A 27,732-nucleotide genomic window follows, 5' to 3' on the forward strand; every position below is an offset into this window, starting at 1 on the left:
ATATATCTGTGCATTCTATGATACATAGGCTGAATCTACTTTTTGTTGTGAGCGGAAGAAAATTGGATTTTCCCAAAGAAAGGCTGCCTGCTCCCAAAGTTGCTAACAGATTGCTTCTTAATTGAACTTGGGAGGTGAATTATATGGTGAATTAGAAAAAAGAACAACTCTGAATTTAGTGAATTGTTCCATAAAGGAAACTGTGGGATTGAATTGCAAATGCTGGATGGAAACCTTACAGCCGGGCCCCCATGCATCACGGGCTGGTGACCTCTGCTGTGTCTCAGTGAGAGCCTCAGCAACCAGGAGAGCATTCTTCTCAGGACTTAAAGTGCATTCTTTCCCAGAGACCAGCTGTAAGCCTTGGTTTCTTATGCAAAAGAGATGTTTGAATAAACCCCTGTGACTAATGAAATATACAGGATCTTTGCATGGTCTTTCTTACTAGAGAGATAATTAATTATCGATCATATAGAAATAAGAATGGACATAATGAGATCTTTTCAAACATTTTCAATCTTGTAAAATACACCCAAGGGAAAACTGGAATGTATCCATTCCCTGGCTATGTATGTTTATATCTGTATCTGCATCTCATATCAAGGCCAGAGCTGAGGTTACACAGACCAAATAATGGACAATAATGGCTGACATTTATATGGGGCTTTAAGGTTTGCAAAGAGCTTTATGTCCGTGATCTCAACTGATCCTTACAACAGTCCTATTATTATCACCTCTTTATAGATGAGGCGACTGAGCCTCAAAGAGGTTAAGTAACTTGCCTAGGGTCACACAGATAGTAAATATATAAAGTGGGATTCAAACCCTCATCTTTCTGAAGCCAGGTCTAGGCTCTATCCACTATATCAGAGATGTCAAAATTGTGGCCTGAGGAGTGTAGTCTGAAGCAGATTAAAATGTAATTGGGAAATGTTTAACAATATAAATAAAAATACAATACAACATAGACAATGTTAATATGTGGTTTTCTAAGTCAATATGTGGTGAGTGAGGATCTGTTTCTATTCGAGTTTGACACCATTGCACCATCCTGTACTCCACTCAATTCTAAGATATTTTATGGTGAAATGAAGAGTGGTATAGTCCTAACACTTCCTAGTTATGTGACCATGGGTAAATCAATTAACTTCTCTGTGCCTCAGTTTTCTTATTTGTAAAACAGGAATAGAAATGGCTGTACTACCTAACTCACATGGGTGATGTTGAGAAAATATCATAAAGCATACGATATTATATACATATGGCCCTTAATTATTACTCTAGTAAATCCTCACTCTGAAAATATCTCATTCATACTTGGTTATGAAGATGATGCCAATGGAACCAAAGTTCTGATAGCTAGCAATGTACTGTGTGGACCACATCTGAGGACCAGCTTAGTTAGGTGACTGGTAGTATAGTATGGTGCACAGAACACTGGACCATGAAGCAGGAAAACCTGTATTCAATCCAAACTCAGGCACTTATTATTTGGGTGACTGTGGGCCTCAGTTTCCTCATCTGTTAAATTTCATAGGGTTATTGGGCAGCTAAGTGGCCCAGTGGATAAAGTGCCGAGCCCAGAGTCAGGAAATCTCCTCTTTGTAAGTTCAAATCCAGCCTCAGACACCTCAGATACTAGCTGTGTGACCTTGGGTAAATCATTTAACCTAGTTTGTCTCAGTTCTTCATCTGTAAAAAATGAGCTGGAGAAGGAAATGGCAGGCTAATCCAGCATCTTTGTCAGATTGGGAGAATTCACTATCCCGTTTTTCTTTTTTAATGTTTTATACACCATTTCACAGGTGCAAAAAAATAGCTGTTTTTTGTATTTGGATAAAGGTATTAGATGTAAACTCATTCTCTGTAGGCTTATTGAAAGCACCCTCTATACAGCACTAGTAGTAGATGAAACAAGGGGTATAGGAATGTACCCCCTCCTCTTCCATAGGATTTTTTTTAAGTGAGGCAATTGGGGTTAAGTGACTTGCCCAGGGTCACACAGCTAGTAAGTGTTAAGTGTCTGAGGCCGGATTTGAACTCAGGTACTCCTGAATCCAGGGCCGGTGCTCTATCTACTGAGCCACCTAGCTGCCCCCATCTTCCATAGGATTTAAAAATTTTTTAATTAATTAATTTATTTTAAAATTTTTTTGTGGGGCAATGAGGGTTAAGTGAATTGCTCAAGGTCACACAGCTGGTAAGTGTCAAGTGTCTGAGGTTGGATTTGAACTCAGGTCCTCCTGAATCCAGGGCCAGTGCTTTATCCGTTACACCACCTAGCTACCCCCAGGTCTATATATTTTGAAAGCCTTTTGGTCTGTATGTCTTGGAGATTGAGTATTTGGTACGGCAACATATATTAAAAAACACAATGTTCTTAAATTTTAATGGATGGATGTCACAGCTGGGCAGCAATAGGCAACAATCCCACTTACCAGATTGTAAAATCTTTAATCTATGTTGTTTTCATAATTTTATCCCCAAGGACCTCAGACATACAAGTAGTGGAAACTTTTAAATATGTTGGTTGAATCGACTTGATCAACTTTGAATCTGACTCACCTTTTGCCCATCTCACCTTTCCCCATCATCCATACCTTTGTTGTCTCTTCTTACCCTGGCAGCATGACTATATTTCTCAGAGCTTTCAATTCCCTACACTAGCAGGAGCTACCATTCCTCAGACCTGTAATACCTCCCCCTCCACCAAATACACAGCAGACCTAGCCTGTGACCAGATCCAAACTTGTCATGGCTCCATGCTGACCCTTCAATACAAGGTCTAATCTCACATCCAGTGATTAGCTTTGGTACTGTTATCATTTCCCCTAGAGAACTTAGCTGATGGTCTAACAGATTTAACACCATCATAATTTTCTGATATTCCTTTAGCCTGTCACACAGATGCCCACTTCTAAGCAATTATTCCCAGTAATAGATGATCAAGCTCAGGTGTGGAAGGTGGGGGACAAATCTGAAGGGAATACTAATCACTGCTCTGACTTACTCTTCTAGAACAATACAGAGTCAGGCATTCCATAAGAGTTCCTGACCCCCTTCATCCAGGTTTAGCATCCAAGGCCACATATGAAGACACAAAGGGCAAAGAGGAAACTGAGTCCATAGCCAAGACACTGGGAATTTCTTGGACCCTCCATATCTTGGCCAGGCCATATGGTCATAGGATCATAGATCTAAAGTTGGAAAGGACTTCAGAGGCCATCTAGACCAACCCTCTGATTTTCCAGATGAAGAAACTGAGGCCCAGGGAAGTCCCACAAGTCAGAAGCAGTCCTTTGAGTCCAGAGCCAGTGCTTTCCTCCCTCTACCATATGGCTAACCTCTGGTCTACTCTCCTCCCCTCCCCCCTATGGCATTCCCAAAGGATGAGCTGCTCTGACCAGCACTGAAGTCTGCAAAATTGGCTTAAATACCTCTACTAAATGTAGAGAGTCTCTGACCCCTCCTTTGTGCTACTCAACCTGGGCTGAAAGGAAACAAGAATGCAGCTCTAAGACTGCAGTGGATTGGGAAAGGGGGCAGGAAGCATGTACATGGAGCATGGAGATCTGGCAGAGGGTCCATGGATGGAGTGTGGAAATCTGGCAGAGCAGGAGGACCTCAGCAGCTGCAAGGAGAACATGAGTGGCTTTGGGTTTGGCAGGCAGCTCATTTTACCAGGCAAAGCAGAAGCAAACACAACAGTCCACTTCCCTCAGGACTTGATGCTGCCCAACTCATCTGTTCCTAACTAAATGTTTTCAGCTTACTAGATTTCATAGAATCCCTGCCATATTTGTCATTGCAGAGAAAGAGATTATGGGCTTACTCAGAAGTGAGGTTTGGAATAACATGTTTTATTTTCTTGTATCGGTTTGCTTTTTACACGCAGGGTATTTGGACTGATGTTTTTGAGGATATTGGCTTGTTAACATATATTGAACACTTCTGGCATGCAGAACACTGAATGTCTATCACTTTTCATTTGTTGGTTATTTGAACAAAGCTTCATATGTTTGAACATTGTCACCCTAAACAGATGATGCTGTTCTGGAAGATAGGAATGGTGCTTGTTACTTCTTTCCTTCTTTGTCTCCCTAGTGTAGCACTCTGTACATAGCAGGTCTTCAGTAAACACGTATAGTCTTTTGGTTTTAAGTTCCCAGAGCTTGTTTAGAGAGCTTGATCTTTCTTGCTCTGAAGTCTGGGCAAGGGTTTAAGCAATCGCTGTAACCTGTGCTCAGTGATGACTCTCTCTATATAAGAGATAAACACTCTCATTTGAGACCTTCTGGTATGGATGATGTCTCTTTGAGGGGGTTTGAATTTTTCTTGCTCTGGGTACTCACTGGACTATTAGCACCATTTTAAGGAATTGATTTGTGCCTAATTTGAGGACATTTAGGCTATACTCTTGAACTAGACCTCTAATAAAGGAGATTGAGAATAGATCAGAAAGACAGAGAGCAGAAAATCTATATACAGTGACATAAACTAAGGTCCCTGAAAAGGAAGTCTTCCTAAATTTAAGATCCCTCTGGGGAACCATATGACCTCTGAGGTTACAACAGCAAAGTATCTGGGAGTACCTGGGCTAACTTGTAAGAAAGTGAGAAGTGTAATGACAATGTTGGATGGAGGGAAGGAGAGATTCCTTTATGAGCACAGGAATTCCTTGACTAGAAGAATAATTCCTGGATGATGCTGAGTTTCTGCACCAAGTTTTCTCAAGGGCATTTCCTAGGGTAGGGTAAACAGAGCTTTGCCCCAGAATGCTGATATTTAGAGCTTGCTGACAACACTTATAGTCCTTCAGTACCTAGAAACAATTGAGCTTAGCACCTAGTAATCAAGAATAATTCAAGTTATAAACTATCTAATAGCATATACCAGCACCCCAAGTTATCTTTTCTTTTCCTGTTCCCCTCTCTTGCTGCTGAACTGAATTGTTCTTATGAAAAATTGATTGAGGGCATGTTTTGTACCCTGGGTGCACAAACTGCTCATTATAGTTCTATCTGGACAATACTGTTCAGGAGCTTCAAGGACCAAAGTAATGTTATGAAGGATGAAACCCATAACTTGTCCTTCACTGGTATGGTGAGCTCTATAGAATACACAAGACCCAACCAGGATGGTACTGTAATTGCAGAGGACTGTACAGGTTCTTGGGCTTACTGGAAGGATGAGTTATTTGAATCTCTTGCAACCTTCATTGTTTTCTCCAGGTGTGTTTTGAGGGCTGGGGAACTTAACTCCCTAGTATAAATTTAGAAGTCAGTATGGGTCCCGGGTGAAGGTGGGGGCCTACCAGGGAGGGAAAGAGAGTTGTAACAATTTATGGGCTCAGGTGTGAGTTTTTCTAGCTTTACTTTTGGGGGGGCATGTTAAAAATTTGTACTAAATTTGGTGTATTGTTAGTCTGAGTGCTTGCTTGGAAGCTGAAGACCTCTTTTAACCTTTTCTATAGAAATCTAGGGGTAAAATAGAGTCTAATACACTAGAGAAAATCTTTTATGAGGGCATGAATCAAAAATAGAATAATTTGTGATAGGTTTTCAAGACTTAACCTGGTCTGTGTAAACTCAAAGGTTTAGCATAACTTACAGGTTATGCTAAAATGTAGTACCCAGAACTGAATGCAGTCCTAAAATCAATCCCTACTCTTAGGTACTATGCTAACTTTAATGAAACTTAAGATGGCATTTGTTTAATTGTGGGATGAGATTAGGATGGAACACTATTGTGCTGTAAGAAATGATGAGTAGGATGCTATCAGAAGGACTTATGAAAAATGCAGCCCATCTACAGAGAAAGAACTGATGGTATCTGAATACAGATTGAAGCATAATTTTTTGTTAGTTCCTTCTTCTAAAGTTTTTTTTGGTCTGTTTTCTTTCACAACCTAATGTGGAAATGTTTTTCATGACTGCACATGTATAACTTTTGAATTTCTTGAGTTCTTAAGGAGTGGTGGGGAGGGAGGGAGAAAGAGAATTTGGAACACAAAGTTTTAAAAATCGATGTGAAAATTTGCTTTTATGTGTAACTTGGGGAAAAATTCTAAATAAATAAGAACCCCCCCCAAAAGATTGCATTTGCTTTTTTGGCCTCATACTATTGACTCATATTGAACTTTCTGACCACTAAAATCTCCAGATCTTTTTCAGAAAGCAGCTATATAGCCATACTTCCCCAGTTTTGTACTTTCAACATTTATTTTTTGTACCCTAGTAGAAGACTTTACATTTATTACTAAATGTTTTCACCTCATTAGAGTTTGCCCAGTGCTCTAGTCCCTTAAGATCTTTTTGGATCCAGGTATTATCATCCCCTGTGTTAGATATACATCCCAGTTTTGCTTGATTTGTGAATTTAATAGGCAAGTAATCTATGTACCCTTTTAAATCACTTGATAAATCTTTGAGCTTCTCTGAGTTTCCATTTCCTCCCTTGTAAATGTGGAGAATTATATGAACCCAAGGCTCCCTAAAGGTAAGTGTATCAGGAGGAGACTTGGTAGATCATGCCCATGTAACAGGTAGGGACAAGGTACAGGCAGTTACAATAAAAAGTTAGAAGCTAAAAAAAGTAATAAACTTTGGGGAAATCAATCTGAATCAGTCAAACTATCAATTCACTAAGACTTTCTAGCTCTTGGCTTCCTAATCTAGTATTTTCTTTTGTACCCTGAATCTTTTTTCCAGCACCAGACTTTCCTACTTGTCTCTGTGCTCCAAAGACATCCAAGGGCCATCTTTGATTAATGCTTTCATTCCACCTAATGTGAATCCTTCCTCATTAGCCCCAGGCAATACTCCCTCTTCACCTCTGTCACTTATTGTAGTTATTGATGAGGCTTTCTCTCTCAATCCTTCAAACATTCAATTCCCTTGTACAAAGTCTTAGAATCTCAGAGGGAACATCAGTGAAGACAGGTACCAAGGCCAACCCATACTGGAAAACACAGATACCTAGGCAGAATTCATACCTGAAGAGATAGGTTTGAATGGAAAGACTAGTAATAGCTCCTGGTAACTAAATTCCAGATATTATGGGACATATCTTTATAGGTTTAGTCGCATTTCCCATCATTCCCAATTAGTGATCTTTGTTTCATAACAGTTTTGTGTCAGTGTAAAGAAGTTTGGTGCCTATATGTATTCTTTTTTTCTGCTTCTTTTTTAGGTGGCCTTGGAGAACAACCTCATGAAATTGAGCCAAATGCCACAGCCTCCAGTCATAGTACCAAGAAAGTTAAAAAGGGTAATGTGGTACCCCACCCAGACATTTGGGTATCTTTTATTTAATATCTTATCAACTGGAAAACCTATTCTGTTTGAGAACCAAAGAATTCTAGAAATACCGATTTCTGTGGGCTGGAATGAAGCTAAGCCAGGCAGCCAGCAAAATACAAAGAATCTGTTAATCAGTGGATTAGTGATGGTTTGGCTGTTAATCTGGACCCCTCAAAGAAATGGGCATTCTCAGCTTCATGTTGAACCATGTAGTACCTGGCCTAGAGAGGTGGCACTGAAGGTATAGAAGGTGTGGACAATGTGGGTTTTGGTCTAAGGGGATGTTCATAAAAGCAGAATAAAATTTCTTTTCTACCTCTGTATCTTTGTACAAGTGGTTGTCTGGGGCGCATTCCCTTCTCACCTCTGCCTGAAAGAATCCTTAGTTTCCCTTCAAAGCTCGGTTCAGAGGCTACCTTCTGAAATCTCTCCATGGTCCATGGACGCCAAGTTGATGGCCTCTGATCTATGGAAATATGCTTAATCAATATGAAAACAAATCCATATTCTATTTGTCAGTGCCTAAATCCTTACATAAAATAATGTGAGCCCTTTCACATTCCTTAGTATTGGTGGTCGAAAGGACAGAAAAGGATATTAATTGCGACTAGCATCCCACCAAAATAAATGGCTTTTAGAGAAGGCTATTTTTTTCCCCAGAAGACATTTCCCATCTATATCTCTCCTGAATAAAGTGATGAAGACTGCTTGGCTTTTCTCCTGGAAGGACAAATTCAGCCTCAAGTGGCAAGGCACATAATTCTTACATGAAATTCTTCCTATCAAAAAAAAGAGTAGTAATGAAAAAGGAATACTACTTCCCCAATCCAAGAGACATTGGATTCAATTCAATTAAGTTCAATTCAATAACATTTATTATTAAATTACTACTTTGTGTAAGGCACTATGCCAGGAGCTGGGATCATAAAAAATGCAACTACCACCATAACAACAAATAGCCCCTACCCTTAAGAAGTCTCTATTCTCCTTAGAAGAAGGAATATGAGTAGATTTTTTATTTCTTTTAAAGAATTAGCAGCTCCTACTCCAGTATCTTTATATAACCTTTCCAAGTGAATAACTCAACAACATAAGCAATTTCTAATAGTAGAGGCATACTTAGCCTCTTATTATTTTATTTTCCAAAAGTTATTTTCCACAAATCACCTTTTTAAGTTTTTACTACCTTCATCAAAATAGTTTCTTCTGGTTTTATGTAAATATATTCAACATTTTGCCTTCTTACCTGGTGACCACCATCTTTCTCATGGGGATACTGGGTAATTGTAAGCATAGAGCAAAGAGATCATGATTTTTAACTTTGTTGTTTTTATTACGAACCATTAAGTTTTCTTATACTATTCCCTGGAATGCAGGAAAAGAAGGACTATCTATAAATGACTTTTCCTTCCTGTTCCGTGCTCACGTATTGTCCAATTTCTGATGACCTAATCTATGTATACATCATCCTGGTACACTAAGGGATTATGTTACCTGGTGCTGAAAGCAAGTTGTCCACTTCTGCCTAGAGAGAAGACAGCTGTTCAAACAGCTGCAGAGCCAAACCACTCATGGCAACCGGAAGAGCATGAGGCTACTGCAGCTTGTTAAAACCACTGGATTTAGTCTAGTTACAACTGATTACCTAAAATCAAGATTAGCCCAGAACAATGGGACTTAGACCCTGGAGACTGAGAGATGACAGTCCTCCTCCTTAAAAGTTCTTTCTTTTTCTACACTAGCATGCACCAGTGGACATTGGGTTGCTTGAAAAGGAGAGGCAAAAGGTCAGGGAAATATGTCCCCATCTGTGACATATGAAGAAATGAATAAGCATTTAGTAAGTGCTTTCTGTGTGCAAAGCGCTGACGATAGACACAGCAAAGTAAGATAGTCTCTACTCTCTAGGAATTTAGATTCTCATGGGAGAAAACAACAAACACAGAGACAGTTTCTTCCACCCTGGATACTTGTGGCTCTCAAGTGTCCAGTGTATTCACTGCAAGTTAAGAGAGAGGACCCAGAAGTGAAAGAGAAAGTGGGCTGGGCTGTGGCAGTGTCTCCATCCTGCTGTTCTCTGGGCCGGTGGGCTGGGGTGATTCTGTTTTATTTGAATTAAAGGAAAGACAAGTTGTGTGTCACTTAGACATTTCCCTTTAGTCACAACCTCCCCCCTAACAGGGACCCCCTTCTATCACCCCCATAAGAAGAGATCTCACAAGTAGGAGAAAGGATCTGAGCCTCCAAGATTCATCTTGCCCTTTCTCAGCTGTGGGTTTATTTCCTTCTATTATTCAGCGCCTGTCAGCCCTGACCATGGTGCTTTGCTGGTGCCCGGTTTTTGTGGGAGCTATAAGAAACATCCTCATCCCCACAGAGGCACCTGGCAGTTAGAGGAATCCTTCTTACATGGAGTTCAGGGCTCAGCATGCATTTTTGAGTTTATAATTGAATTAACGACATGGAGTGTATAAACAGGCTTCCAAATGAAGCTGTGACTGTTGATAGCATCTGATTTCCATAACCATATTAATAAAAAGAATGCATTGTGCAGTTTTAAAGGACGTTCTCTGCTAGACACCCTCGCCCCCTGCACTGCTTAGCCAGATAACAGAAATGAGCCCATGTTGAAGAGGGAGAGTCTGGTAGAAAAAGGGAGCAAAGCCCTAGTTGCCCCTTGGCCCCACTGGAAAAAATTAACATTTGGGTGCCACCGGCAAGCTACGATTTGAGCCTTTGACTAACTTTTGGCTGCTCACACCCTTGAAAAAGAGTCTTTCCTATCCCATTCCTCTGAAACCCACCTTCCAGAGCAGAGCTATTCTGCACGTGCTGTGGAGATGGGAATTTGGCCAAAGCATTTGTGAGATTTCCCCTCCCGACTTTGTAATGGTTTATCCAGATGGCTGGACTGCTGGTGCCTTTATTTCCAGCCAGTGAGGAAAAGACTTTCCCTGAATACAAGACTCAGGACCTCACCTGGGAAGAGCTGAGGCCAGGCCCCAGTACCATTTATGGCCCCACTGGGGCTGAGGCTGAGACTGGGAAAGAAATGTTGACCTGTGAAGGCAGCTGTCGTGTGGCAGAGTTCATGGGGGTCTACCTCAGGAGGCAGATCCATTTGAATATGTTTGGGTTTGCGGTGTAGTTGGTAGGCTGAATTGGTTTCTTTTGGTTGTGGGTCCCTTTAGTGCCAATGCAAATGCAGAGCATTCTGAGATAATAAATAAAATTACACTGGATTCTGATTTTCGAGATAACAGTAATCCAGGAAAATCCAATAATGACATTTGCATTAGGATCTTTTCCCAGCCTAAGCAGAACATCTGTTTAGACATATTTTTAATCTGCAAATGTTTCCTGTGCTAAGTCCTCAGGAAATTAAATTTCTCACTGGGTCGAGTGGTAAGCTGTCGTTCACTAACCGATCACTGCAAATTATACCCCTTGTCTTTCCCCAGTTAGGCTTTAGATTTTCCCATGCTGGTTTGATGGTATAAAAATTGCCCCTATGACTCGCTGTTACATTTCTATTTAGTACTATCATCTAAGAAACAGAGGAAGCATTGTAGGTATTTGGCACGTAGATTTTTCCACCCTTGATTTTCTACTTAAGAAAGAGACACAGAAGTAGGTAGGAAATTGTTGCATGTATTATGAGAAATTAACCAACACCCAAGCCTTCCTCAGTTCAACCCCAATCCTGCCACCAACCCCAACATCATGGCCTAAATGTACTAAACCAGGAATGATCACTAAATAAACCAGTTCTAAACATAAAAGACAACTTTTTCTAATGCCACCAAAAAGTCTTCATCTCAGAACTGATTAGAACTATTAGAATGTCCAAATTTAGATGAGTGTTAGGAGACACTTCCTTTTTTTTTTTTAAATCGTAGGCTAAATATTTAAGAAAGTGGAATCAGTTTTGTTGTTTTCTGGGGGTTAGGAGACCAGGCATGGGGACGCTCCTATCATTTTCCTAGAAGTCTTGATTTTAGTTTATTAATGAGAAGGCTCAAGAGTTGCAGTGAGTATGTCTCCAGTGTACATTCAGTAGGTGAGTCTTGAAGGTGGTTGCTTATCTCTTCCAGAGCTAGGGATACCTAGTCATTCTGAGCCTCTTCATGAGTGGCACAGGTAACACTGGGGCTGCCTTTCAATGCCTATGACTGAAATGATGAGACCGTCTTGCAGGTGGCAGGCAGAACTCCACGCTTCCATGGAGACCGAAGAAAAAGGGCCCAAAGCCTTCTCCCGCTGGACCTGTAGAGTCTTCACCCCGAGTCCGAAGGGCCACAACATCAAGGGCTGAGAGGATCTGGCCTGGAGGGGTGATCCCCTATGTCATTGGAGGAAATTTCACAGGTCAGTTGTTGTGAGAAGAGATGTGAACTTGGGACTGGTGCTGAGGTTGTAGGCTAGACTGAGTCAGGTAATGATAAACTGAGCTTATTCTTGTTTTGTTTTTGGTTTTTGGGCAGGGCAATGAGGGTTAAGTGACTTGCTCAAGGTCACACAGCTAGTAAGTGTCAAGTGTCTGAGGTCAGATTTGAACTCAGGTCCTCCTGACTCCAGGGCCAGTGCTTTATCCACTGTGCTACCTAGCTGCCCTGAGCTTACTCTTAGTAGGTTGAAGAGTCTTCTGACATCCATGTAGGGCAGGGTATCATAACCCCCAAGGGATCTGTGGACAGATATCAGGGGACCTGTGAACTTGGATGGGGAAAAATTACATCCTTATTTTCACTCACCTCTAATTGAAATTTAGTCTTTCCAGTGGATGGAATATTGTGCTTGGTATTAGGAAGACTTGAGTTTGAATTCTGCCTCAAACACTTATTAGCTGTGTGTCCCCAGCCAAATACCTTAACCTTTTTCTCACTTTCCTAATTTGAAAAATAGGAATAATAACAGCACCTATATTATAGGGTAGTTGTGAAGATCAAACAAGATAAGATGTAAAACTCTTTGCAAACGTAAAGCACTTTATAAATGCTAGTTATTATTATTAATATTATTATTACTTTAAAAAACATGAATTGAGAAGGGATTCAGACTTCACCAGATTGCCAGAGGAATCCATGCCTCTCCAGAAGTCTAGCAATCCTTGTTCCATTGGAAAGAACACTAGCTTCGAGTCTGGAGATCTAGGTGTGCATCCTATCCCTGTCCATTCTTAGCTGTGTAACCAGCCTCTGTAAGCCTCAGTTTCCTCATCTATGAAATTATGATAGCAGTTATACTACCTTTCTTATATGGTAAGGTAAGTGCTTTGTCACTGTGGAAGAGCTATATGAACATGTGTGGAGAAATACTCATTATTCCTCAAGTGGAATGATCCAGAGCCTTGGAGCTAGACTATCTAACTAGTATAAAAAGACCTTAAGGTTCCTTGATTTGACTGTTATTTCCACCAGTACAGATTATATCTCCACAGGGAGCTAGTAGAGTTGCCATTACCCAAAATCCTATCACCCTGAGACTGACCTGTTGATGAGCCTCCTCAAACTCGGTAAAGTCAGCTCTTGGCCAACAGGCAGAGTCCCTCTCCAGGCTCATGCTTGAGGTGGACCTGCCTCAGCTTTGAGTCCACTTCTGGAGCCTTCAGGAATCCAGGGTCATCTCCACAATGAGCCATTATTGGAGAAGGACTCCAACGAGGTGACCAACCAAATGCTTGGTCATTTCTGTAGGACACTGATGGGTGTCAATACAGGCTATAGAAGGATCAGGGTTAGGGACCTTGGGGATCACTGAGTCTGCCTCCTTTTCTCATTTTATGGACGAGGAGACCAAGGATGAAAGGGGTGCTATGATTTGCCCGGGTCATGTAGGCAGTAAGTGGCAAAGACGGGCAGGAGGGGGCGGCTAGGTGGCGCAGTGGATAAAGCACCAGCCCTGGATTCAGGAGTACCTGAGTTCAAATCCGACCTCAGACACTTGACACTTACCAGCTGTGTGACCCTGGGCAAGTCACTTAACCCCCATTGCCCCGCAAAAAAAATAAAAATAAAATAAAAAGACGGGCAGGAGTCAGAGTGGGACTCTACATTCAAAGTGGTTTCCTCCTGCACTGTGCTACCTCTGCATGAAGTGACCTTCTTGAGGTTGTAGGTTTGAACCCAGGTCCTCTGACTCCCAATCCAGCATTTCTTTCATGGAAGTCATGTCAAAAGGCAACCCCATCTCAGGACAACCACTTCTGGGGGCACACTGTCCCTTTGGAAAGGGCCCCATGGATTTTATTGGAGTGAGGATCCTAACACTGGACTTTCAGGATACCTTTACATGTGATGGAAGGGAACACACCTCTATTAAGCACCTGTGCGGGGGACTGTGCTGAGTGCCTCACAAATATAATCTTATTTGATCTCACAACAACCCTGAGACATAGGTGCTATTATGATCCTTGTTTTACAGTTGAGGAAACCGAGGCAAACAGGGGCTAAGTGACTTGTCTAGGGGGTCACACAGCCAGTAAGTATCCGAGGCAGGATTTGAAATTAGGTCTTCCTGCATCCAGGTCCAGCTCTCTATCCACTATGCCCCTTAGCTACCTCTAGTCTTCTTCTTCTTCTTCTTCTTCTTCTTCTTCTTCTTCTTCTTCTTCTTCTTCTTCTTCTTCTTCTTCTTCTTCTTCTTCTTCTTCTTCTTCTTTTTTTTTTAAATTTTTTTATTTTGGTTAGGCAATTGGGGTTAAGTGACTTGCCCAGGGTCACACACAGCTACTGTTAAGTGTCTGAGGCTGGATTTGAACTCAGGTCCTCCTGAATCCAGGACCGGCGCTCTATCCATTGTGCCACCTAGCTGCCCCTATTCTTCTTTTCAGTTTCCTCTCTGAGGTCACACAGCTACTTAAGAAACTGAAGCAGGATTCAAACTCAGGACCACCTGTCTATAAATCCATCAAAGACTCTAACCAGCTATAGGCCATCTAGATTTAGATTTCATGTAAGGAAAAATTTTCTGTCAGTCCAAAAGTGGGATCAGCTACTTAAATAATAGGTTTTCCCTTACTAGAAGTCTTCACCCAAAGGATGGGTGACCAATGTGGGAGGATATTTTAGAAGAGATTCTTGATCTGGTACAGGTTGGACTGGAATGACCTCTGAGGCTTCTTCCAGCTCTAAGATTTAGTGATTCTGATGTCTTTTATGTCTATCATTTCAGCATCTGAAGGATTTCCCTGTCTCAAAATGTGCTGTGTCTCCATAGTTTTGACATTCAATTCAGTAAATATTTATTAAACACCTACTGTGTGCCAGGCATTGTGCTAAGTGCTGGGGATACAAAAAGAAGCAAAAGACAGTCCTTACCCTCAAGGAGCTTGCAATCTAACATTTAGTGAATGACTAAAAGAATAAATGATATCAAAGGAAACCCATTAGATTACAAATCTAGAAGTGGAAGGGGGCTTTAGAGGTCATCTAATCCAAGACACCCTCATTTTACAAACAAGGAAACTAAGATCCAAGGATGTGAGGTGATTGGTACAAAGTCATATGTAGTAAGTGACAAAGGAAGAATTCGAACTTAGATCTTCTGACCCCCAAATGCAGTGACCTTTCCACTATATACTGCCTTTCTTTCAGTTTCCTTACCTTCAAAATGAACTAGAGTTGGACTAGAGGCTCTCAAAGCCCCCTTGCAGGTCCATCATTGTATCATTCTTCCCCCTTTATCAAATGAGATCAGTGAACTTGCCCACTCTTCCAGCCTGCCCTATTAATAAAATGGTACACCATTGGGACATCTTGGGAAATGAGGTTATCCATTGTCATCCCCATCTTCCTCCTCCACATCACCACTCACATGTATATAGAACTTCAAGGTTTACTGAATAGTTTTGGAACAGTGACCCTGTTCAATTTTGTAAGTATTATTATTCCCATTCTACAGAGAAGGAAAACTAGGCTCATAGAGCATAAAGGAATACTCTGTCGTCTCCCAGCTAATAAGTGGCAAAGCCTGCGCTCAAACTCTGGTCTCTTGAGTTCAGTGCTATCACACTCTCCACTAAATTACTTTCCCCACTAAACCATGTTATCACCACTCTCATTGAAACTTAGAGCTGGAAGGGACCTTTAGGGGGTTATTTGGAACCCTCTTGAGAGTGATATAAAAAGAGTTTTGTTGAAAGGCACTGGTTTTGTGTTTTAACTGTGTCTTCTCAGCATCTGGAGTGCTTTCCTGTCCCAGGAAGTGCCGTGTCATCACGGCTATTAACCCATTCACACATATGGTGTTTGGGAGCATTTTGTGTTTTAGGGACTTCTTAGTGTCCCTCATCTAGATCAACGCCCCTCTCCAAATTGTAAGAAAACCAGGAAATGAGCTAGAACTAAGGTTTGTCCTATAAGTTTATTTTTCTACCAATAAGTGTAAGTCCCAATTTTCTATTATTGAACATGAATAAAAACTAGCACTTACATTTGGTTTACGAGATGGTTTGGTGTTTTAACGATCTTTGGTTTACATATAGCATTTGATAGAATGGTATTATGAGATATTATGTAATGATATAATACATATCATTATTATAATGACAATTAAATTGATATATCTATAATTTATCATATTATATATATCACATATATCATAATACATTATATGATTTGCTATAATAATAATGCATTAACTATATGTATTAACTACTATACTATATTAACACCCCCATTTTTCAAATGAAGAAATTGAGACTCAGAAATATGAAGCACCTTGCTTTTGCTCACACAGCTGGCCAGTAGCAGAGACAGGATTTGCATGCACGTCTTCCTGGTCCCAAATCTAGCAGTTTATTCCCCCATCCCCACCAATGCTGTCTTTCTGAATGGCCAGCTCCAGTCACCCCCTGCTTCCCTTCTTTTGCACACCCAGATAATTCCCATTCATTCTCTAGAGCCTTCATGTTGATGTCAGTTAAAACAAACAAGGCTTCCTTAGGTGTTGTGACACCTCTTTAACAGCTTAGCAGTGACTTCCCTTTGTGAGATTCTTTGCCCAAATATTTTTTCCCTATTTGCTGGAAGGAGCCTAATGAATGAACTAAGAGCCCAAGAAGCCAGATTTAGAAAGGATGTGAACAGAGTCTTTCTTTTCTTGGGGCCTTTCATGAGTTTTCAGTTCTGGAGTCCTCAGAGAAGCAAAGGAAACCGAATGAAAGTGTGATTGATTTTTATGCAAATAGAGTATCCAGAACTTCCAGAACTCTTAGGATTTCCTTTAAGGCACCAAAAAAATCACCTTATGCTTTTGTATAAAGTGGGGAGGAGAACCCTTTAGTCTTCTAACACTGTGTTTTGTCCAAGGGCAGCAGTTAAGTGGGGATGCATCTGTCCCATTCCCATGGTACCAATATTGGACAGATGACATGCTTCCTCCTCCCAGAATAAATTACCACTAAGAAGGAGTGAACTCCAGCACGTGACCCCAAGGATTCAGTTGCCTATGCTCTCCTGGGGCCCTTTTCCAACTGTTATACCGGTATGACAATCTGGGCAGCTGGTCCACAAGCACACAGCCCTGGAGACCTGTACTACATAGGCTGCCCAGGATCAGGGTTCAGGAAGTTCATACTGACCTGGAGGGGGGGTGGTTCAGGCTCTGTTTCTATGTCCTCCCCTCACATGAACTTAACTCAGGTGCCAGAATGCCCAGGTACAGTTTTGTATGCTGAAGTAAAATTTGAAATGACCTATTGGAAATATCATTTTCATTATCAATGGAAGTTGGGAGAGTATAGACCTCTTTGAAAACCCACTTTCTCCCATCATTTTCATTAATGTCCTGGTGCTTCCACTTGCACTTGTGTAACCTCAGGCAAATTACTTAACCTCTTTGGGCCTGTTTCCTTGTTCATAAATGATTAGATGATATCTAAAATCTCTTCCAGCTCTGAAATTCTGTCTGTTTGGGTAAGTGTATGGCTATGTTTAATCCATAAAACCTTTATTTATAGGTTTGTCAATTTAGAAAAGTCAATTAATCATAAACATTTATTAAGTGTCAACCATATGGCAAGCATACGTGCTGAGGATATAGGGGAAAAAGGCAAAAGACAGTGCCTGCCCTCAGGGATCTTATAATCTAATGGAGTCATCTTTAATTTTGAGCAAAGAATGTTGTTGTTTATGGAGCAACAATGCCATTTGGTGGCTCCTTGGGAAAAATGGACTCAACAATCATTTTAGGCAGTCATTTACAGGTTACAATTGTGTATCTGTAGAAGAAAATAAGATGGACCAGAGACAGACATGTGAATGAGGTGATGAATGAATGAGCATTGGTGTTCTTATTATTGTTTCAGGGAGCCAACGGGCCATCTTTAAGCAGGCCATGAGACACTGGGAAAAACACACCTGTGTAACCTTTATAGAGAGAACAGATGAGGAAAGTTTCATTGTGTTCAGTTACAGAACATGTGGGTAAGTAAGCCAAACCAAGAAACCTAACTGCATTTTTATTATAGAAGAGTCAAATCACTTTAAATGAGAGCCAACCGGGGCAGCTAGGTAGCACAGTGGATAAAGCATCAGCCCTGGATTCAGGAGGACCTGAGTTCAAATCTGGCCTCAGATACTTGACACTTACTAGCTGTGTGACCCTGGGCAAGGCACTTAACCCCCATTGCCCTGCAAAAAAAAATGAGAGCCAACCAAAAATTCTTAACAAACCACAGTTTATGAAATGTTGCCATCCCTCTTCTCTAGATACAATCTCGGTTGTCAATGTCTCCCTTAAAATGTGGCACTCAGAATTAAATACAGTATTCTAGATGTTGACTGACTGCTGCAAAGATTAACTTCTTCCCATAATCTGAACATTCTAAGATTCTATGATCCTAGATGAGGAGCGATCCAGTAGATCAGATCACCCACTGAGGAATGATTCAAACTCTGTCTTGCCTGGAGGGTGATATATTAAATGTGTTAGACATTCAATCTTTCCTGTACATGACAAAAGTCACAGATGAGAATTCTATATCTGCCTGCTACATATGCATTTGGGATATGTGTGTATATGGGGAATGGTGGGGAAGGAGCACTTGTAAACAGTGAAGAAAGATACAGGTTTGAGAGGGGAGAAAACAACAGAGACAGAGACTGTGGGCAGCTTGGAGCCCTGGAGTGCTCATATCCAGCTTCAATTTGTAGTCTTCTCCTGTGTCCTCAGATAAATGGTTCACTACCCCAATCTCTGCCCCTCCCCCGAAAAAACCCAACCCAACCCAATAACAATCCAGCATCCCTTCAAGCAGGTGTTTTAACTGCCAAACGCCATTGCTAGTTTTTGGGTTTGGAGTCAATTCAACTCCAGAGATGCCACATGTGCCAGCAGAAGATTCTCAAGTTGAAAGAGCAGCTTATAAATAAAGGGGAACATTATATATGCATATAATACATATATACACACATGTAACCCATGTATATTATGTATTGTATATAACATGTTCTATGTAAATAGGTAAAACATCTTGTGTATTTTACATATGTAAAATATTGTGTATATGTGTATATATATGAATACACACATATACATACATACATTCAATTCCCTTTAGCCAGAAAGTGACATTCTCTCATTGTTTTAGTCAAACATTAGATGAATTCTAATGTACCTAGTCTTGGTGGTGGGCATTGCAGCTGGATGAAGAGGCAATGCCCCTTTAGGAAAAACAATGGGATGAGGGAAGATGGTGATTCCTTATTCCGGAAGGGAATCAGTGCTTCTCCCCCTTCACCCATGCCTTCTCTGTTCTCAGTATCTCAAAGTGCCCTTCTTGGGACTTGAACCCTTCTCTCTTTCTCCTTGACCTGGATTTTTTCCCCTGATTGTTTCAGATGTTGTTCCTATGTTGGCCGCCGAGGTGGGGGCCCCCAGGCTATATCCATTGGGAAGAATTGTGATAAGTTTGGTATCGTGGCTCATGAACTTGGCCACGTGGTTGGTTTCTGGCACGAACACACTCGGCCCGACAGAGACCAGCATGTAACTATCATCAGAGAAAATATCCAACAAGGTAAGGAAACCCTGCTTTCAAGCACCATCTGATAGGTAGGAAGTGGCAATGTTAATAAAGAAAGTGAAGTGAGGAGCTTAATAAGGCCCAGGAGAACAACCCTAATTCTGGAGGTCATTCATTATAGTGGTGGTAAGACATGCATTGGGGGGTGGTGCAGAGAGAAGGAGAGAGAGACAGAGACAGAAAGAGAAAGAGAGAAACAGAGACAGACAGATAGACACAGACAGAGAAAGAGAGAAACAGAGACACAGAGAGAGACAGAGAGAGGCAGAGAGAGGCAGAGAGAGGCAGAATCAGAGAGACACAGAAAGAGAGACAGAGACAGACACACACACACACACACACACACACACACACACACACAGAGAAAGAGAGAGAGAGAGAGAGAGAATACTTCTCTCCTAACCTCTAGCATCCTCATTGGACTTAAGACCACTCTCAGTAGCTTTTTCTAGGCAGAAAATATGACTTTCTCTGTCTTAAGGGACAATGGATTTGCCTAAAGAAAAATCCTCCCCCAGATTCCCAGTTGTCAAGATGTTGGATTCATGTCTTGTTACTAGTTACATTTTAAAGTTTGGACCTCATCCAATAGATCTGTTTGTTTTTCTGCATAATGATAATATTTTCTGATTTGGACAATGTATCTTTAAGAATCTGACATGTAGCTAAATTACTCTTTTTCCAGAACTGTGATTTCATCATGTAGAGATCTCTAGGTGAGGAAATTAATTTCAAACCATGCAGATCAGCAATTGTTCTGCAAGCTATGATTTTAGATTTTCCCTGGGCAATAAGAGATAAAATGACTTGCCCAGAGTCATTCAGCCAATAGGTGTTATGGGCTGGACTTGAATCCAAGTTATCCTGACTCCAAGGATGGTCTGCTATTCACTACACTGGGCTACCTCTTAATGAAATACCCGTGTAGGCAAATGTAGTGTCTATAGAGTAGGAATAGATTAAATACTTCCAAGAGGGCTTTTATCTGAGTGGCCAAGACAGAGAAACTTAAATATCTAAATCATGGAGAAATACAGCAATTCAGCTTACAATTTTTTTCTTATGGGAAATGTTTCTTTGAACATGTGATAGTCAAAGAAATAGAAATTATATTGAATATGACAGTATATATAATGACAATATAATATATATTACATATATGTTGGATATGATATATAATGATAACTCTTACAGAGTTTCTATGACAAAAAGCTTCTGTTCAATAAATTTGCAACTCTCCAGGAGTTCAATTTATCCTTTCATGGATTTTCCTCTTGCTCTTCCATTTGTGTGATTGATGCCTTTTCCTTTATATGCTATTTAGGCCAAGCTGATTAAACCCAATCAGTCTCATCACTTTTCAGCTGAAGAATTTGGAGTGATCTGGAGAGCTTAGAGAGGAGTGAGATGGAAGACTCTGTGCTTTTCTTTCCAGTTAAAAATCTCAGACTTATTTAAACACACACACACCCACATACCCACACCCCCACACACACCCCTCTGGTGTATGGTGTGGGCTTAATGTGAACCAGAAAGATGATTTTTCTGCCCAATTGTCTACCTCCTCTGCCCCTCCTTACTGACATCTTTGCTTTCCCAAGGACCTTAATAGTGTGTGTTGTGTCTCAGGTCAGGAGTACAACTTCCTAAAAATGGAAGCTGGGGAGGTGAATTCGCTGGGAGAGACGTACGACTTTGACAGTATCATGCACTATGCCCGGAACACGTTCTCAAGGTTGGAAGCTAAGGTTCTGACTGCTCAGTTCTTTATTGTGCCTCTGGCAGGCTGGGTTAGGATTCTTAGTGATTTCCCAAGGGGGGTGGGTCTCTGTGGGTATCACAGAATGTACAGGTGCCTCTGTCCTTGATGCTCAGCACCCTCCGGCTTGCAGTGAAATATAATCTAATCAGGAGCCTGCTAATAAGATTTAACCCCATTGTGAAAGCCACTGTTCCATCATCGCCTAATGTCACAACTAGCAAACCGGAAAATGGAAATTATCGAGAGCTTCTGTTTAAAATTCCCAATGAACAAGTGGGATGTGTGTATGTGTGTGTGGGGGGGTGAAAGTTGGGGAGGAAGCCTTTGAGGGAGTGTCCTTGATTTTAACCAGGGCGGCAGTTAACAGCCCTTCTGGAGAAATTAGGTTTGTTTCAGAGTTCAAAGGATTTCTGAGCCACCTTGGGGGTGGGGTGGGGGGACCTTCAAGACCATAGGATCAAAGATTTAAAGCCAGAAAGGACCTCAGAGGTCATCTAGGCCAGCCTCTCCATTTTACGGATGAAGACACAGGAGCCCAGAGAGAAGTGAAATGACTTGCCCTAGGTCACACGGCTAGGAAGTTCCAGAGCCAGGAATTGAACCTAGGTTCTCTGACTCCAAATCCAGTGTCACTCTCTCCACTGTAGCACTCTATTCATCTTGTTCAACATCCTCATTTTACAGAGATTGAAGCCCAGAGAGGTAACATGACTTGTCCAAGGTCACATATTAGCAGAACTGGGGCTAGAACCCACATCTCCCTGACTTCTGGTCACTTTGAGCTTCAAGGCTTTCCTTGCCCTCAGATTTCTAAGTGCTTCTTATGCCCTAAAGGCCTGAAAGGAACCAAAAGAAGGAAGCAATCCCTCTCTTGGACCTTCTTTTCAATTCGCACCTTTCCTTGAAATCTATAAAAGAGGAAAAATGCTCCCCAAATTGCATCGCATCCATCATCTCCCATTAGAATGTACAGTCCTTGCCAGTAGGGATTGTTTCTTTATAATTGCATTTCCAGAGCCCTGGCACATAGTAGGTTTTTAATCAATGCCTGTTAATTAGTGGAGCCTGTTGGGCAGGGTTACTGAGACTAGCCGGTGTGGTAGTGTCAGGGGCTGTAACAGGGACACAAATGAGTATAATACAAAGTAGAGTATGATAAGTGCTTCAGAGAGGTGTAGATATTCCAAAAAAAGTTTGAGGAGGAAGGGATCACTTTCAGTGGGGTTGGTAGGGCATTAGGGAAGCTCCCATACTCTTACATTAATATTATAAAAAATGGACAATTCCGAAGACTTGTAAAAACAATTTATATGAGAAAAATGGTGTAAAGCCTAACAATTTTGAAAGCTCTAAGAACGATCATCAATACAATGACTCTCCATGCTCCTGGAGGACAGATGATACAACATACTACCCCCTTTCCAATCGAGAAATGATAGATTTAGGTTACCTACATACATATATGTTGTTTTTTAGTTGTTTTAGTTCTGTTTGACTCTTTGTGACCCATTTGGGGTTTTCTTGGCAAAGATACTAGAGTGGTTTGCTATTTCCTTTTCCAGCTCATTTTACAGATGCGTAACTGGGGTAAACAGGGTTAAGTGACTTGTCTAGGGTCACACAGATAAGATGTGGCACAGTGGATAAAGCACCGGCCCTGGATTCAGGAGTACCTGAGTTCAAATCCGGCCTCAGACATTTGACACTTACTAGCTGTGTGACCCTGGGCAAGTCACTTAACCCCCATTGCCCTGCAAAAAAAACCCCCAAAAACCAACCAAACAAAAAACCAATTAGAATAGGTCTATATGGGTGGGTGCTACATATATAGAATATGGTTTGCATTTTTGGGTGAGGTCACTGTATTATAAATTTTGTTTAATTGTTTTACTTTATTCCAGAAGCCCTCTCACAGAGGGGGAGCAAATTTACATCTGCTTTGTAAATGTTTGTAATGTAAAAACAAAACTTTTTTGGGGGGGCAGGGAGGGCTGGGCAATTAGGATTAAGTGACTTGCTCAGGGTCACACAGCTAGTTAAGTGTCGAGTGTATGAGGTCAAATTTAAACTCAGGTCCTCCTGAATCCAGGGCCGGTGCTTTATCCACTGTACCACCTACCTGCCCCCAAAACTTTTATTTTTAAAGGAAGGATTCATAGAAGTAGTGGCCCGGGAGGTGAGCCATTTGGGCCTCAATTTTTTTCTTTCACAAAATGAAAGTTGCATCAAATGATTTCTGAAGTTCTTTCCAGCTCTCCAGGGCTATGAGTTGGCTTCCCCAGAAGTGGAGATGAGAGAGTTTTAAGTTCCATGGGGAGACTCAAGCTTTAGGGCTGGTACAATGGTCTAGCATGCTTGATCTCAAGGTCAATTTGCAGGATTCTGGGCTTTGCTGCCTCTGGGCTGTAGGTGGGTAAGACAGGATGTGTTCAGTATCAGGGACTGAGATGACCCATGGATTTTGGAAATGATACAGGAGGCAGGCTTCCTATTGGATCAGGCTTCATCACATCTGATCCCAATTTAGAGTTCCAAATCAACAAGCCGAGAATGGGTGTCAGCCTGGGGTGAGTGTACTACAAAGGTAGGACCATAGGAGTTAGGCCTGGAAGGGGACTTCAGAGATCAGTTAGTTCAAACCCCATCCTTTTTTTGTTTGTTTGTTTGTTTTTATTTTTTAATTTATTGTCCCCCCCTCCTTTTACAGATGGGAAAACTGAGACACAGAGACATGAATTGACTGGTTCAAGGCCAAGCAGGGGCTAAGGAGCAGAGCTGGGGTGTAAGTCTAGGTTTTCTGTCTCAGAATCCAGTCCTCTTCACAATATGCAGCACGCTGCTTAGGCATTAGGTACATTGCTGACCTGATCCCCCTGTGAAACACTGTTAGCAGAAGAGGCATGGGGAGGAATGGAATCCAAACATGCACTAGATTTCACTTAGTACTGAAGCCCTGGGAGACAGTGTGGGTGTATTCCGTGATGAGCAAATGTTGAATAGCTCCTTGGAACTCAAGTACCTTCTGAAGGCCTCCAATCAAGGCTAAAGCAAAGCAGCAGGCTTCATCTCATAGCTCCCTTCCCCCTTCAAGCTTCTGCCTGCTTTCAGAAATTGTACCCAGTGCATGAACAGAGCTGAAAGGGACCTCGGGAGCCATCTTTTCCAGCCCCTTCTTTTTACTGAAGAGGAAACAGAAGCCCAGCTCTTTGCTTAAACTCAGAAAGATAGTAAGGTGCCAGAGATGGACCTTATATATACCGTGTCATGGAAAGACACAAGGCCAGGGTTCATATCTCAGCTTCTCATTAATTGTGTGAGGTGGAGGGGCAGTGTGGTAGAATGGAAGGAACAATGGGTTTGGGGGTCAAATGACCCAAGTCCTAGTGATTAATTTTTTTGGCCCCAGCAACTTAAAAAGGCCATTTGCTAAGGTGTTGACACTTGGTATATATATATGGCCTTAGGTAAGACACTCTTTGGGACTTAGTTTCCTCATCTGCAAGATGAAGGGATTGGACTCTAAGACCCCTGACAGTTCTAAATCTGGGATCCTACAATCACTAAAGCTCATTGAGTTTTTTTGTTTTGTTTTTGCGGGGCAATGAGGGTTAAGTGACTTGCCCAGGGTCACACAGCTAGTGTCAAGTGTCTGAGGCTGGATTTGAACTCTGGTCCTCCTGAATCCAAGGCTGGTGCTCTATCCACTGCGCCACCTAGCTTCCCCTGCTCACTGAGTTTTGATTTCCTCATTCACAAGATGGACATTACTTTAACATGTGCCTCATTTGTAAAATGGGGGTAGTAATTCTTTTTACTGCATGCTTCATAGAATTGCAAGGACTTGGTGAGACTCTATAAATGTTGGCTAAAGTCTTATTCATCGCCTCATTCTGCTATCCATACTGACATATGTCTTTATAAACCCCTTGCTGGTTGGTACTGTCTCATTCTTTGTCTCTGTATCCCTAGTGCCTAGCATAGTGTCTGGCACGTAGCCGGGGCCCCGTAAATGCTTGCCGATTGGCTGATTATATAAAAGATGTGACCCTGGGTTCCCATAAAGGCTATCCCGGCAGAGGGCTCAGGCAGCTCTGGCCAAACTAGAAAGCCTTCCAGCAGAGGCCCAAGAATGGATAGTGTGTCTGCCATGCAAAGACCAGCCTGTTCCACTCAGAGAGACTCCTCACTAGAGCACTGACGCCAGGTGATGAATTTTTTTTGGCCCCAGCAGCTTATAAAGACCATCTGTTAATGCATTGAGCTGTGGTGCTCTGCACCAGCGGAGGGAGTACCCTCTTGTGATGAAAGCGCGTAGCCTTGGAATATTGAATAGATATTTCAGTGTGATTTTTAGCACCTTCAGCGGCTTTGCTAGATGGGTTTTAAATGACCTTGTTTAGTGGCACTCCTGCTACATTTCATAATCAGGGTGTTTGCACCAGTGAAAGCTCTTCCTTTATATTCAGCAAAAATTTCTGACTTCATCCCATGTTATTAGCCCTAGCTGTAAACCTAATTTGATGACAGCCTGAGAATACAGCCTCTTGTAACCCCTTAAGAGCAGGATTTCTTCCAATTGGGAAGGAGACATGTTATTCATGAGGATGGGGAAGAAGATCCTCTCCATCTCTCTTAAAAATCAACCAAGCACCTCAACCTTTCTCCCCTCTAGTTCCTTGGAAATTTTCTTCCCCTCTTCTGTCTTCACTGGCTTTGTGGAGTTGGTGGTATCTTGGGGGCTTAACTGGATGGAACTGGAGGAGCTGAGGAGACAGTTCTCTGCCACAGGGGTTACTTTGTTTTAGAGAGCTCCCTTGTGACATATTTATTCCTCGAGGCATCTGCCAAACTTTTTCAGAGTTTAGCAGAATGTAAATGGAAAGGATTGTCAGATGCACAAAGAAGGGTAAATTATTACATTGATTTGCTCTGGGGATGCCTTTAATTATGCACTTTCTGGGACCAAGAGCTGTTCAGATTGTTCAGAAAGAGATGAGGGGAATCCCCCCCCCCCATATCAACCACATGTGGACTGGTGTGATCTTTGTCGTTTTTACACATGAAAATCTTAAAGTATTCACCAGTCAATAAACATGTTAAGCATTTATTCTGTGCCAGGTTCTGTGCTGAGGATTCAAAGGAAGACAAAGGACAGTTTCTGCTCCAAAAGAGATCATAGGCTAATGGGGAAGACAACATGCCAACAATTCTGTATAAACAAGCTATGTACGGTAATCAGTAGAGAGAAGGGGCCACAATTAAGAAGGAACAGAAAAGCCTTCCCACCAGAGGTGTTAGCTGGAACTTGAAGGAAGTCAGAAATTGTCTTCAGCCAAGCAATCAACAGATATCTATTGAAACAATGTAAATGAAGCACTACGCTATGGATTGAGGGAAATAGAAAAAAGTAGATCTGACCTCTTGTCCCCACAGAGTTTATGGGGAAGTAAGGGAGGAGATGAGACAGATAAAGTCACATACAAAGAAAAGTGACAATATCTGACAAATATAAATGCTGAAGGAGTGGCAGGAGGCAGTTCAATGATGCAGTGGCCAATGATGTGCTTTGGGTCAGAGAGACCTGAGTTTGAATCTTGTCTCACACTAGTTGTGTGACCCTGGGCAAGTCACTCTTTGTGTCTCAGTTTCCTCATCTATAAAAATGGGGCTAATAATAGCACCTACCTCACAGGATTGTTGTGAAGATCAAATCAGTTGACATATCTAAAGCGCTTTGCAAACTTAGTGCTATCTAAATGTAGTAGTAGTAGTAGTAGTAGTAGTAGTAGTAGTAGTAGTAGTAGTAGTAGTAGTAGTAGTAATAGTAGTAGTGAAGACAAATAATTTAAGCTCCATCAGAATAGAAACTGTTTCACTTTTGTCTTTCTATCTCCAGGTATTAGTACAGCTCCTGCAACATAGTGGCTACTTGATAAATGTTTCTTGATTAATTGATCGCTATAGGAGATCAGAGGAAGGAGAAAAGCCAGAGAAAATTCCATGGAGGAGTTTGGACTGTAGGATCATGGCAGCTAGCTGGCAGAGTGAAGTCATGAAAACCTGGGTTCAATTCAGCCTCAGACACAAATGAGTTGTATGACCCTGGACAAGTCACTTAAACATACTCAGTCTTAGTTTCCTCCTCTGTAAAATGGGGCTAATAGTAGTACCTACCTTCTGGAGTTGTTGTGAAGACCAAATGAGATTACACACACACACACACACACACACACATATACATATATAGACACACACACATATATATATACACACACACATATATACATACACATACATATAATCTCATTTGGTGCTTCATATATATATGAAGCACTTTGTAAAGTACTATATGAATGTTAATTATTATCATCTTTATTGTTATTATGGGATTTTAGAACCAAAAGGGACTTTAGAGATTATCCAGTCTAGCCATCTCATAGATGAGGAAACTGTGGCTTCAAAGTTTATAGTGAGTTGCCTTTGGCCTAATGAAAGTCAGCATTTTTTCCATTTATACTGCCTTCTTGGACTGTTTTTTTTGTGTTTTTTTGAGGCAATCAGGGTTAAGTGACTTGCCAAGGGTCACACAGCTAGTAAGTGTCTGAGGTTGGATTTGAACTTAGGTCCTCCTGACTTTAGTT

General features: G+C 41.5%; 1 protein-coding gene across 1 annotated transcript in view; it reads left to right on the forward strand.

Annotated features, from left to right (window-relative positions):
• Window positions 1–27,732, forward strand: part of TLL2 (tolloid like 2) — a 164,445-nt gene that overhangs the window by 66,640 nt on the left and 70,073 nt on the right. The window contains exons 3-7 of the mRNA XM_043986387.1: window positions 7,192–7,269; window positions 11,499–11,669; window positions 17,611–17,728; window positions 19,145–19,323; window positions 20,959–21,064. Coding sequence (XP_043842322.1) covers window positions 7,192–7,269; window positions 11,499–11,669; window positions 17,611–17,728; window positions 19,145–19,323; window positions 20,959–21,064 — 652 coding nt within the window. The remainder of the gene's footprint in view (window positions 1–7,191; window positions 7,270–11,498; window positions 11,670–17,610; window positions 17,729–19,144; window positions 19,324–20,958; window positions 21,065–27,732) is intronic.

The sequence above is a fragment of the Dromiciops gliroides genome, chromosome 2 (genome assembly GCF_019393635.1).
Source record: "Dromiciops gliroides isolate mDroGli1 chromosome 2, mDroGli1.pri, whole genome shotgun sequence".
Taxonomy (NCBI): Eukaryota; Metazoa; Chordata; class Mammalia; order Microbiotheria; family Microbiotheriidae; genus Dromiciops; species Dromiciops gliroides.